Source organism: Typopeltis vanoorti, chromosome 15 (genome assembly GCF_054136105.1).
Source record: "Typopeltis vanoorti isolate ZY-2024b chromosome 15, IOZ_Tvanoo_1.0, whole genome shotgun sequence".
Classification (NCBI taxonomy): domain Eukaryota; kingdom Metazoa; phylum Arthropoda; class Arachnida; order Uropygi; family Thelyphonidae; genus Typopeltis; species Typopeltis vanoorti.
Window position 1 is genome coordinate 20,015,225 of NC_143563.1, and position 12,362 is coordinate 20,027,586.

The 12,362-nt window shown below is 39.6% G+C and overlaps 1 protein-coding gene across 1 annotated transcript in view; it reads left to right on the forward strand.

Annotated features, from left to right (window-relative positions):
- The first annotated feature begins 1,613 nt into the window (after nt 1-1,613).
- The window catches only part of LOC150098449 (intracellular coagulation inhibitor 2-like), a 44,663-nt gene continuing 33,914 nt past the window's right edge, over nt 1,614-12,362 (forward strand). The window contains exon 1 of the mRNA XM_090405085.1: nt 1,614-1,721. Coding sequence (XP_090261211.1) covers nt 1,619-1,721 — 103 coding nt within the window. The 5' untranslated portion in view covers nt 1,614-1,618. The remainder of the gene's footprint in view (nt 1,722-12,362) is intronic.

Genomic DNA, 12,362 nt, shown 5'->3' on the forward strand with positions numbered 1-12,362 from the left:
CATCTGAAAGTATATAGGAGGATTTGTTGATAACGACTTTGTCAATATTGATGTGTGGTTTTGAGTTCCTATTATTTTGTAATCTCTTTAACGTTTCAAATTTTCTTATCTCCTGTTATTGCAAATATTTACTTAGAAGATTTTGAAACCAAGGCTATCTCTTCCTTTATTTTAACACCTAAAATTTGGAAACGTTATGTGGATGATGTCTTCATTGTCTGGAGCCATGGACATGAATCCCTTATGGTTTTCCTCGAACATCTCAATAGCCGACATCAAAGTATTAAGTTTACTGCTGAGCTTGAAACGGATAATTCCTTGCCTTTTCTTGATGTCAAACTGACTCGCTCTTCTGCTGGTAAACTAAAAATATCGATATATAGAAAACCCACACATACCAACAGATATATGCACAGTCAATCCCATCATTTCCCTCCTCATAAGCTTGGAATAATTTCCACCTTGGGACACAGAGCTCGTTCTCTTCTTGATGATCCAAATGACGGCTTACAGAAATAAATCATCTGAAAACTTCTTTCGAAGTTAATGGATATTCCAAGAAAATCATTAACAAATTCCTTCTTAATCCTCCCAGACATCACTCAGAAGAAACAAATAGATTCAAAAGCAATATATCTATTCCTTACATAAGTACTGCTTCACATAAATTAGCAAAAGTTCTAAAAAAATACAATATCAGAACCTTGTTCACTCCACTTCCAAAGATCCGTTCCTTAATTAGCCACCCAAAACCTTGTCATCATCAACTCAAATACCCTGGCGTATATAAAATATTATGTGACTGCGATATTCCTTATTTCGGGCAGACAGACAAATCTGTCGAAATGCGTATGGAAGAACACATGAGAGACATTACTTACAAGAGACAGCGAGCAAGTGCATTATCAAGTCATATCCTCTTCTCGGCTAATCCTAATGATGATAACCAAAGTCACAAAGTCTGCTGGGAAAAATCTACAAACATCTTCCGTTGCAGTGACGAAATAGAGAGAAAAATTGTGGAATCGAGAGAAATCATCTTCAATCCTGTTCATCTAAATAACAACTTAAGCTACAACCTCCCGGATAGTCATTCAGCTGTAATCATGTACTGGCGTTCACGTGATGCAGCAAGCAAGCACTCTCCCAACAATGCAACAAATGAAAGAACAGCTTCAAATACAACTACAACATTTTAATGTTAATTATGTATAAAGACTGTCTATGTTGTTCATAGTCTTTTAACCCTCAATGTGTAGTGTTTTTTCTTTTATAATGTCACCTGAAGAAGGCTGTTACAGGCCGAAACTAGTAGTGTGTTTATATTAAAACCTTTTTAATTAAATCTCGGTTCTAGTCATTCAATTTGTTTCTTAAATATATATATATATATATATATATATATATATATATATATAAAATCAAAAATGCTAATATATTAATAGATTCGAAACCTTTGAATAGATTTAAAATATTCGAATTGTTAACAGATTTAAAAGAAAAGTATTCTTTAATTGGGGTTTAGTAATGATTTCCTGAGGATATAGATTTTTTATCTTTTTCTTTGAGTCTTATCGTCCTTCATATTTGGCCAGTTTAGCTTATCACCTCCCTCTGCATGCTGCATGTTTTTTTTTTATTTTCTCTCAACATAGAAACAGCTTCATTAGCTATTTTATTTCTCAGAAGATCGGCATTGAGGAGAAAGAAATCAAGTAAAAGTATGCATTTAATTAATTTATTTCTTATATATTTATTTTTATTTTATTTATCTTCTCATTCCATTTTTTGCATATTTTAACTACGCGAGAAAATAATTTTCATGTTATGTTTTATTGGGGTACTAATTTATAAATGGAAACAAAATTATATATTATTATTAGTAGTAGTAGTAATGACAGAAAGAGTAATATCATATCATTATAATGATTACGCTACGAATGCACACAACACTGGGGGATTTGTGAATAGAAATAAAATTAACAGAATCTGCGCATATATCTCACAAGTATTCTGTTCTCTTCCAGCGAAATAAAAACACAGAAACTGACTAAAATTTAAAATCTCATTGCCTTCAGATCCATCTTTCTTCTTGTCTCTTAAACCTTTAGTTAACATGATAATAAGATCTTTACAAGAATGTAATTCTCCATATATAATCATTTTTATCCATATAGGATAATCGCATTTAACATCATATAGAAAGTGTCTTTATATAGTTTTCATTATCACTGTTTATTCCAAATATTCTAAGCAGAACAAATTTTTCTTCCAGATAAGTATTTCATACAGCAGCTTTGCATAGAGTATTATATTTGTTAATGTTTGAGACTACAAATATTTCAGCATTTAGTAATTACCTTTGAAGACATAATAATCAATTTACAAAAATATAAAATTTTTCTTATAAGACAGAATTTAACAAATAGATTTAATCTTTATTAGTAATTCTTCTGTAAATTTTAGGCTAAATCTTGTTACTTAAAGTATTTATGAAAAGCTTAAGATTATTTTAAACAAATGTTTAAAACATACATACACCTCTGTTATTATTATTATCTCCAGATTTATATTGATTCTATAGGAAAGTGTATTGTATTGTGATAATAATATTTTTCTGGTGTGAGGTTTCCGACACCATACTCTTGGAGGGTAATGGATAGCAATGCTGTAGCCAATGAAGTTCTAACTGAGGCTCGGCTATTGCTGTTACCCTCCTGCCATGATCAGAGCTTTAATAGCGCAATAACACCTTATCCCTACACTGTCCTTTACAGATAACGGGAAAGATAAAAAGCATTGTTGCTTCGCCCCTTTAAGCCAGTCCTTATAAGGACTGTATTGTACTGTTGTATTGGATTACGAATCAATCGACCGTGAGATGAGGTGATTGATTCATTCAATCCAATACCCTTGGAGGGTAATGGATGGCAATGCTGTAGCCAATGAAGTTCTAACTGAGGCTATTGCTGTTACCCTCCTGCCATGATCAGAGCTTTAATTTAATAGCTCAATAACACCTAATCCCTACACTGTCCTTTACAGATAACGGGGAAGATGAAAAGCATTCTTGCTTCGCCCCTTTAAGCCAGTCCTTATAAGGAGTGTATTGTATTGTAGTGGGGTAACGAGGAAGAAGAGTCCTTTTTAGGACTTCCAAGGTAGCGGATAGCAATGCTGTAGCCAATGAAGCTTTAACTGATGCTTGGCTATTGCCGTTGCCCAGCCATGACTAGAGCTTTTAGCTCAATAACACCCCCCATCCACACAGATATTCTTCATTCAGATGACGGGATAAAGAGTCAAGGAGTCAGTCCATCGCCCTGTTCTTATTAGAACTGTATTGTAGTGAGATTAGGGCTTTGAACAAATGGCAATGCTATAGCCAAAGAAATTTTAACTGAGGTTCGGCTGTTGCTGTTTCCCCCCTGGGGCGCAGAGATTCGAGAGTTTTGAGTTCGCTTTCTTAAGGTTTTTGCCTTCAGGGAGCAATTTGAGTCTCGGGAGAAAGTGTTCTCCGGCACGGCCCGCTGAGGGGCTTTGTCGGTGAATGATTTCCTTCGGAATATGAGCGGTTCTGCTCGGTGGTGGTGTGCGGGTGGAAGGCCATCACCGAGTGGAGCCAACGCGGAGATGGACGGTCTTTCGCCCACGATTGAGTGGCCTAGGGATCGTCCGAATTTTTAGAGTTGGCTTTACTTACACATCGCCAATGAAGTTTTAACTGAGGCTCGGCTATTGCCGTTACCCAGCCATGACTAGAGCTATTAGCTCAATAACAACCAATCCACACAGATTTTCTTCATTCAGATGACGGGATAAAGAGTCAAGGACTCAGTCCATCGCCCAGTTCTTTTAAGAACTGTATTATAGTGGGTGAATGAAAAAAGATGGCGGCTCGTGTGTTGTGTTTAGTGTCGTGTATTATTGATGATGAATTGTGAATTTGATTGATGTTTTTAGCGATTTATATTTATGCTTATCCATTAGTAATAGTAGTTAATTGCTTGCTACCATAAACAGTCACTTTATTTTCCATAGTGCTTTATCCAGGTAAGTCATTTGTAATTACAAGGGCGATACGCTAGGCCTACAGCCGCTAGCATCGCCTTTGTTTGTTTCTTATAGTGACATTTAATTGCTGGTAGACACCTAAGAGTGTCTACGGGATTTGCTAGTGGACCCTCAAAAGTCCACAGGATTATCTTTACCTGCTCGGGACATCAGAGAAATCTCTACTCTTTCTCCATATGTGTCTTGAAATTGCAAAACTTGTGAATGAAACCAAATTTCGAGGAGGTATATAGGGCGTTGCTCAGACTGGGAAAGCTGCTGAGTGATAATTGGCCGGGAAAAGTGAAATTGTATGACACGTTTCTCCCCGATTGCGTCTCAGACGTTGTCGCTGAAGATCATTTAGAATCGGTGCCTTCTACTCCAGACTTTGAAGAAGTGCGCACACGCAAAAAGCGAAGAACAACAGATGAATCACACAATGACAATACTGAAATGGAACAGGATTCTCAGGGTTCGAACGCCGCTATTTCTCCCAAAGAAAAGGTGCCTCCGATCATCCTTAGAGAAAGGCATAATTGTAAGCTTTAAGATCCACAATGTCCAATTTGCATATTGGCTTCATTAAGGCCAAAAACATGGATGAAGGCATAACACTCCAGCCAGCAACAGTGACAGACTATAGAAGGTTGACCAAAGAACTGAACGACAGAGGCATCCAGTATCATACCTTTGCGCTCAGCTCCGAAAAAAACTTAAAAGTAGTCCTTCGTGGTGTCTGTGAAGACATTGACACAGCAGAAATAGCTGCTGACCTAAATTCTAAAGATCTGCCTCCAGTCAAAGTCAGCAGAATGTACAAAGCAGACAAGACTCCCATGCCATTAGTCCTTGTTGAGATTCATAAAATATACAAGGATATTTACCACTTAAAAACAGTCTGTGGTCTCATCGTCACACCGGAACCACTCCGTAAAAGATCATCTTCTGGGCAGTGCCACAGGTGCCAGAGGTTTAGCCATGCGCAGAATCTATGCAGAGCGGAATATAGATGTTTAAAATGTGAAGACAGCTACCCAACCAATACCTGCACAAAACCGAGGACTACCTCGGCCAAATGTGCCAACTGCAGTGGCCCTCATCCTGCGAACTACAAAGGATGTACTCAGCCCCCAAAGAACAGACGGATGGAGGCAATCGATCAGCCCTCCTCCTTCAGTACAATAACACCAGAGACCCAGACATCAAAACCGGAGACTCAGCGGCCACAGTCGGAGACCTCCAATAATAGAGACACCCAAAAGCAAACAAGAAGTTATGCCGATGTGACCCGTACAAATAGACCAATACCAGAAAAAAATCAACCAACAGCAACTAAAAACCTAACAGCTGTTATTACGGTCTCACTAGCAAACAGGCTTCAAAATTTCACCTATCAAACCCTACTGAAACCTCCACTAAACGATTTCTTCATGAAACACAGGTCATCCTCACAGCTCTCATAAATGAATAGTAACAAACTCATTCCAGCATCTCTTCAGATAGTTGCTTGGAACGCAAATGGCCTTAAAAACAAAATTCTGGAAATCCGACACTTCACATCTAGGTATCAACCAGATGTTAATTTAATCAGTGAAACTCATTTAAATCCCTCAGACAATCCTGCAATAAGGGGCTATCACCTATACAGAAATGACAGACTACTCTATAGAGGCGGCGCACTGCCATCTTCATTAAAAACTACATTAAGCACCACTCTGTGAGCATTCCTTCAACCACAAACTTGAGATCACAGGCGTGAAAGTAGTCACCAGCTCCACTGGCAAACTGAAAATCTACTCAGCTTACAACCCTCCTTAAAAATCTCTACTTGACTCTGATCTAAATGCCATCTTATGCACGAGAGAGCCCACCATTATTGCTGGGGATACGAATTCAAAGCATCCTGCGTGGAGTTGTACAACCACTAACAAGAATGGTTATATCCTTTACAATTACTTTGGATCAAGCAACACTGTTGTGGCAGGCCCCACCGAACCAACTAATCTCAGTACGTTCGGCACGGCTGACATCCTGGATATAGCTATCCTTCAGGATATTAAACTTCAATTCAGCATCATATCTATACATGAAGTATCATCCGATCACAACCCAATTCTACTACAGCTGGGAAAACAAAAATACCTATGTCCTCGTTCTCACTCCTACATCGCATGTGAAAGACTGTCAGCAGCACTGAAGGATTATATTGGACCTGTTCCTCACATACGCACAAAAGAAGAAGTAGAAACTGCAGTCACAAATCTCACACAACAAATTAATTCTGCTATAAAGGTAGCTTCCTTCTACAAATGTGCCCGCAAGCCAGATCGTTTGCCTGAAGACATCATGAACTTGATCAGAGACAAAAACAGAGCTAGGAAAAGATACCGTAACACGTATGCACCACAAGATAAAATAAATCTAAACAGATTATATGGGGCAGGAAGAGATGCTCTCAAAGCCACAGAGACCAAGTATGGGAGATGAAAAGTTATCCTCCATTTCACCTACTGATCATTCCATCTGGGAACTATTGAAAAATATCAAAAACAAAGACAGATCCCTTCCCCCAATATTCTCTGGCCAGGGCGTTGCTCACACAGATGTAGACAAACCAGAAATTATAGCACACAACTTAGAGGAGCAATGCAGGCCTTCGTATATGGAAACCTTGACTTTGACCACATATATAAGATTTACAGCAAGGTCAGACCCTCACTCAAACTTCCTATCTTCCAGCACTGATCATATTGCACCAACATTACCTACTGAGTTATATGACATTATCAAAAAATTAAAGAACAAAAATGCTCCTGGGCCAGACGGCATTACTAATCGGGTGATTAAACTTCTGCCCCGAAAATCAGTAGTGCACCTGACCAGTATAATAAATGCAATTTTAAGATTTCACTATTTTCCTTTCATCTGGAAACTAGCTGACCTAATTCCTATACATAAGCCAGGCAAAGACCCACACCTACCGCAAAATTATCGTCCAGTCAGACTTATCTCAAATCTTGGTAAGGTTACAGAGAAAGTCATCCTCTCACGACTCCAAATTTCAGTAAATGACCTAAACATCCACCATAAAGAACAGTTTGATTTCAGGTAATAAAATGCCATAGTACTACCCAGCAAATCCTCAGAATTGTGGAATACATCACCACCAGTTACAACTGGCACCAGTGCACAGGTGTTTTCCCTGACTTATCCAAAGCATTTGACAAAATCTGGCATTTTGGACTCCTGCACTCTTATCTCAGCTGGTACCTCATTAAAAATGGTTCACTTAAGCCATTCATATCTTCAGAATAGATCAATGCAAGTAAAAATCAACGGTTCTACATCCTCCCAGCGCCATAACGTTGCTGGAGTGCCGCAGGGATCTCTACTGGCTCCATTGCTGTTCTCTATATACATGTCAGACATCCCACACAATCCGATGACTTCCATTTTGGCCCTGTATGCGGACGATACGGCAATACTAACCAAATCTCTCAAACCCCATTTCATTACCAGAAAGCTTCAAGAAAACATTCTAATGCTCGAGGGTTGGTTCTCTAAGTGGAGATTGGAAGTCAACCCCCAGAAGAGCTCAATCGTTCTTTTCTCAAAAAGGCTAATGTCTCCTGTAGGCGATGTGTTACTATTCAATATCAAAATTCCCTGGCAGACAGAAACAAATTACCTGGGTGTGATTCTCAACAAAAAGCTATCTTTCAATCAGCATACTAAGTCTGCGTGCCCAAAGGCATCTAAAGCCGTAGCTCAGATCTATCCGCTAATTAATAGAAATAGCAAGCTCAGCAACAGAATCAAATTGCAACTATACCAGATGACAATTCGTCCTATAATCACCTATGCCTCTCTGGGCCTGGAGCCACACCTCTAATGCTAACATTATCAAAATACAGCGAGTGCAGAACAAGTGCTTGAGAATGATTCTAAACGCCCCGTGGTATGTTAGAAACAATCAACTCCTCAGAGACACAAATATTCCCTATATTTTCTCTTTTCTGCAATCCTTAGCATCCAAGTTTTTCCTAAACACATCCGAACGATTTAGTTCATCAAGCTGCAACATACGATCCAACCGACATATTTAAATATAGAAGACCAAAACCTATATTAGCCTCCTTTAGTGATGCATAATCTCCATGCCCATTCAGGGCGAGCAATCTGCTCATAAATTTTACCTTCACTGTAACCACAACAGATAGCAGGGAATATGAAAAGCATCTCGCTTCATCCTTAAAGTCATAAATGTCAATTGTTTGTATTGTAGTCTCCGTGGTATGCTAGAAACAATTATTAACTCCACAGAGATACAAATATTCCCTATATTTTCTCTTTTCTACAATCCTTAGCATCCAAGTTTTTCTTTAAGACGTCCACACATGCCAACATTTTGGTTCAACAAGCTAAAGCATACGAGGCAACGGACATATTCAAATATAGAAGACCAAAGCTATATTAGCCTCCTATAACGATGCATAATCTCCATGCCCATTCAGGGCGAGCAAACTGCTCGTAAATTTTACCCTCACTGTAACTACAACAGATAGCGGGGAATATGCAAAGCATTTTGCTATACCAATAAAGACATAATTGTCAATTGTATTAGCAATGTTTGAAATTTGTAGTGGGTAATTTTGTGGGTAATAAGCAAAAGCATATAATTCCCACCTTTCCTCTTTTTGTTGTTCAGAAACGTATTACATATTATATTATATGTTATATATATTTAGAAGGTAGTTATGTTGTACATTGACATATATTTATATTATATATATTATATTATATATATATAGAAGGTAATTATGTTGTACATTGGCAGATCCTGAATGTTTAGGATCCTGAACGTTCAGTTATATTAACTGAACGATTAGGAAACGTTCAGTTAATATAATATTTTGATGTTTATGTAAGTCATATATTCATTAAGATTTCCCTGAATGGTCAAGGTGAATCGTGGCATGATGCTCCCAGTTCAGTGCATCTGTGTCCAGGTGAAATGGCTGCAAGAAGGGAACTGACGGAGTTTGAAAGAGGCATTGTAAGAGGATTCCCCCCCACCCCCCCCCCCCCCCACCCCCCCCCCCCCCCACCCCCCCCCCCCCCCACCCCCCCCCCCCCCCACCCCCCCCCCCCCCCACCCCCCCCCCCCCCCACCCCCCCCCCCCCCCACCCCCCCCCCCCCCCACCCCCCCCCCCCCCCACCCCCCCCCCCCCCCACCCCCCCCCCCCCCCACCCCCCCCCCCCCCCACCCCCCCCCCCCCCCACCCCCCCCCCCCCCCACCCCCCCCCCCCCCCACCCCCCCCCCCCCCCACCCCCCCCCCCCCCCACCCCCCCCCCCCCCCACCCCCCCCCCCCCCCACCCCCCCCCCCCCCCACCCCCCCCCCCCCCCACCCCCCCCCCCCCCCACCCCCCCCCCCCCCCACCCCCCCCCCCCCCCACCCCCCCCCCCCCCCACCCCCCCCCCCCCCCACCCCCCCCCCCCCCCACCCCCCCCCCCCCCCACCCCCCCCCCCCCCCACCCCCCCCCCCCCCCACCCCCCCCCCCAATTTTGTCGGCAATGTCTTCTAATAAAGTGATGGTGCTTTTTGTTTTCTGAAAGCCGTATTGGTTTTGTGAGATGATGTTGTACTTCTGTAAATAGTTCTGTAATCTGGTGTGTGTTATTTTTTCTAGAATTTTTGAAATGACTGGTAGGGTAGCTATTGGTCTGTCGTTCTGAGTATCGTTTCTTTTGCTGTGTTTGTATATTGGCGTAATTACTGTAGTTTTCAGTTGATGTGGAATAATGCCTGTGTCGAATATTATATTCACAAGTTTCAAAAGTATTGGATTTATTTGTTCAAAGTGTGTTATAAGGTCTGTGAGTCTTATTTTGTCTATTCCTGAAGTGCTCTTTGATTTTAGTTGTAGGAGTGCTTCTTTCAGTTCCTGTTTTGTTATGGGTAGAAAATACATCGTTTGCTGCTCACTTTATGTTGGTAATTTTTGGTTGATCGTTGGTAGGTTGTCTTTTTTGAGTTGTGTGATATTGTGTGTGAATGCGTGTTTGAATGTGTCTCTAGTTCCTCTTGGTTTGTGTCTTGACCGAAGCTTTTTGCAATAAAATCTTGTGCTGAATTTTCCTTTTATCGAGTCAGTAATTTGTTCAGTATAGCCCATGACTGCTTCGTATTGCCATTATTTTCTGTAAATTTTTGAAAGTAGTAGTGTCTTTTTGCCCTACATATTTTTGTTCTTAGTTGAATTCCTGAGTTTTTATATAATCTTTGTAGTTGAGTGTTACTGAGTGACTTTTTTAGTCTTTTCCATAGATTTTCTTTTACAGTAATACTATTTAGATTATCACCATTTATCCATGGATTATTGTATGTTTTTTTACCCTCGTTTGTGTATGTTTTGTTGTATATTCTGTGAATATTAGTTGAGACCATATCAACATACGGGCTCCCATACATACATATACTTCATCAGTAATTAACGTCAATATGATTGCGTTTTGTCTACTTTTGTGATGGTGGACAGGGTGGAGAGGTAACGTAATGAAACAAAGTTGAGACAAAGTAGTGATCGGCAATTTTGACCTTAATTACTGATGAAGTACCTGTGTATGGATGGGAGCCCGTATGTTGATATGATCAATGCATGATTGTGTTAGTGAATTATTGAGTATTTCCTCTCTTGTTGGGGAGTTAATGGTAGGGTTTATGTTGTACTGACTTAGTATATCTAGGTATGTGTTAGTGGTTGAAGAAGCGCGGTCAAGAGTATTTATGTTAATGTCTCCTATTTGGATGAGCCTGTGTGTTGTACGAGGTTCGATGCCGCCTAGCCATGATTCTAATTCATGCAGAAAGCTGAGTGGATTATTGTGTGGCGGTCTGTATGTTATGTTTATTGTGTATTCGATACTATGTTTGTGGCTATTTGTGATTTCCAAAATTAGTGTTTCCGCATGTTCGAAATGAGTTTGTTTTACGGTCACGCCGTAATTTTCTTTCATAAATGCCACAATGCCACCTCCTCTTTTGTTTCGTCTACATAAGTTGTAGGTTTGGTAATTATTAATGTTATATGCGTACATTTCTGTGTAGTTTATTGCAACTTCTGTCAGTATTAGCGCATCTATGTTTGTCAAGGTGTAGTTGAGCAATATTATTAATATAAGTCAGTGTTTCTTTATACTACTTCTATGTTTGTGTGTATGACAGTGAAGTCGGTATTGGTGGAAATGTTGTCTATTCCCTTGACCGGGCGCTGTTTAATATGAGTCTCAGAACAGGGAAAATTATACCTGAGCGGAAAGCATGTATGGTAATCCTATTGCACAAGGGTGGTGCGACGTATTCAACTATCGAATAGTAAGTATCTGAGGAGTGGTGGTGAACATTTTGGAAAAATTGGTTAGGGCTCATAATAATAAAAGGGTTGACAGAGAATCTCTACTTTGAAACGAACAGCATGGGCTTATTAAGGAAAAGACATGTTTTAGCAACTTGCTCACTTTCTATAATAATGTTACCACTTAGGTAGACAAGCATAATGGGTACACCATGATAGTCTTGTGCTTTGCTAAGGATTTTAACAGAATACAGCATGGAAAACTGTTGCATAAACTGCTGCAAAATAAAATATACAATGGCTTTACCTGCTTGAAGCAGTTTTAATTATATTTAATTGCTTGAAGATATTTTTTGATATAATCACTCTATATTGCATACTTTTGTTACAGTGATTACCACACATTTGATTACATATGACACATTACTTAGATTTGTTTACATATGACATTACTTAGATTTGTTTACATATGACACATTACTTAGATTTGTTTACATATGACACATTACTTAGATTTGTTTACATATGATACTTACGTTACATGTATTTGTTTACATATAATACATATATTAAATACTTTGGTTTACATGTGATACGTACATTACATGCACTTGGTTACATATGATACATCTTGGATGAGAACTAATTTCTCTGCTTTCATCCTCGAAGGTTATATGTTTCTTGTTTTTTTTTTTTGCTGTGTTGGGAAGCTATGAAATCTATGATTGAGAAATTCGCGCGAGCGCACTCACACACACACACAATAACTTGGAATTTACTGTTGCATTGCTGAACTGGAAGCCTGAACGAATATATTGTGTTTCATTAAGTTTGTATGGTATTTTAGTTGTGTGTTTCTTGTTCGTAGTATGTCCTTAGAGCTCTTTTCAGGCTATTGTAGTTTGTAAGGTTTCTGGTTCAAAAGGTAATTTGTTTATCATGTCTG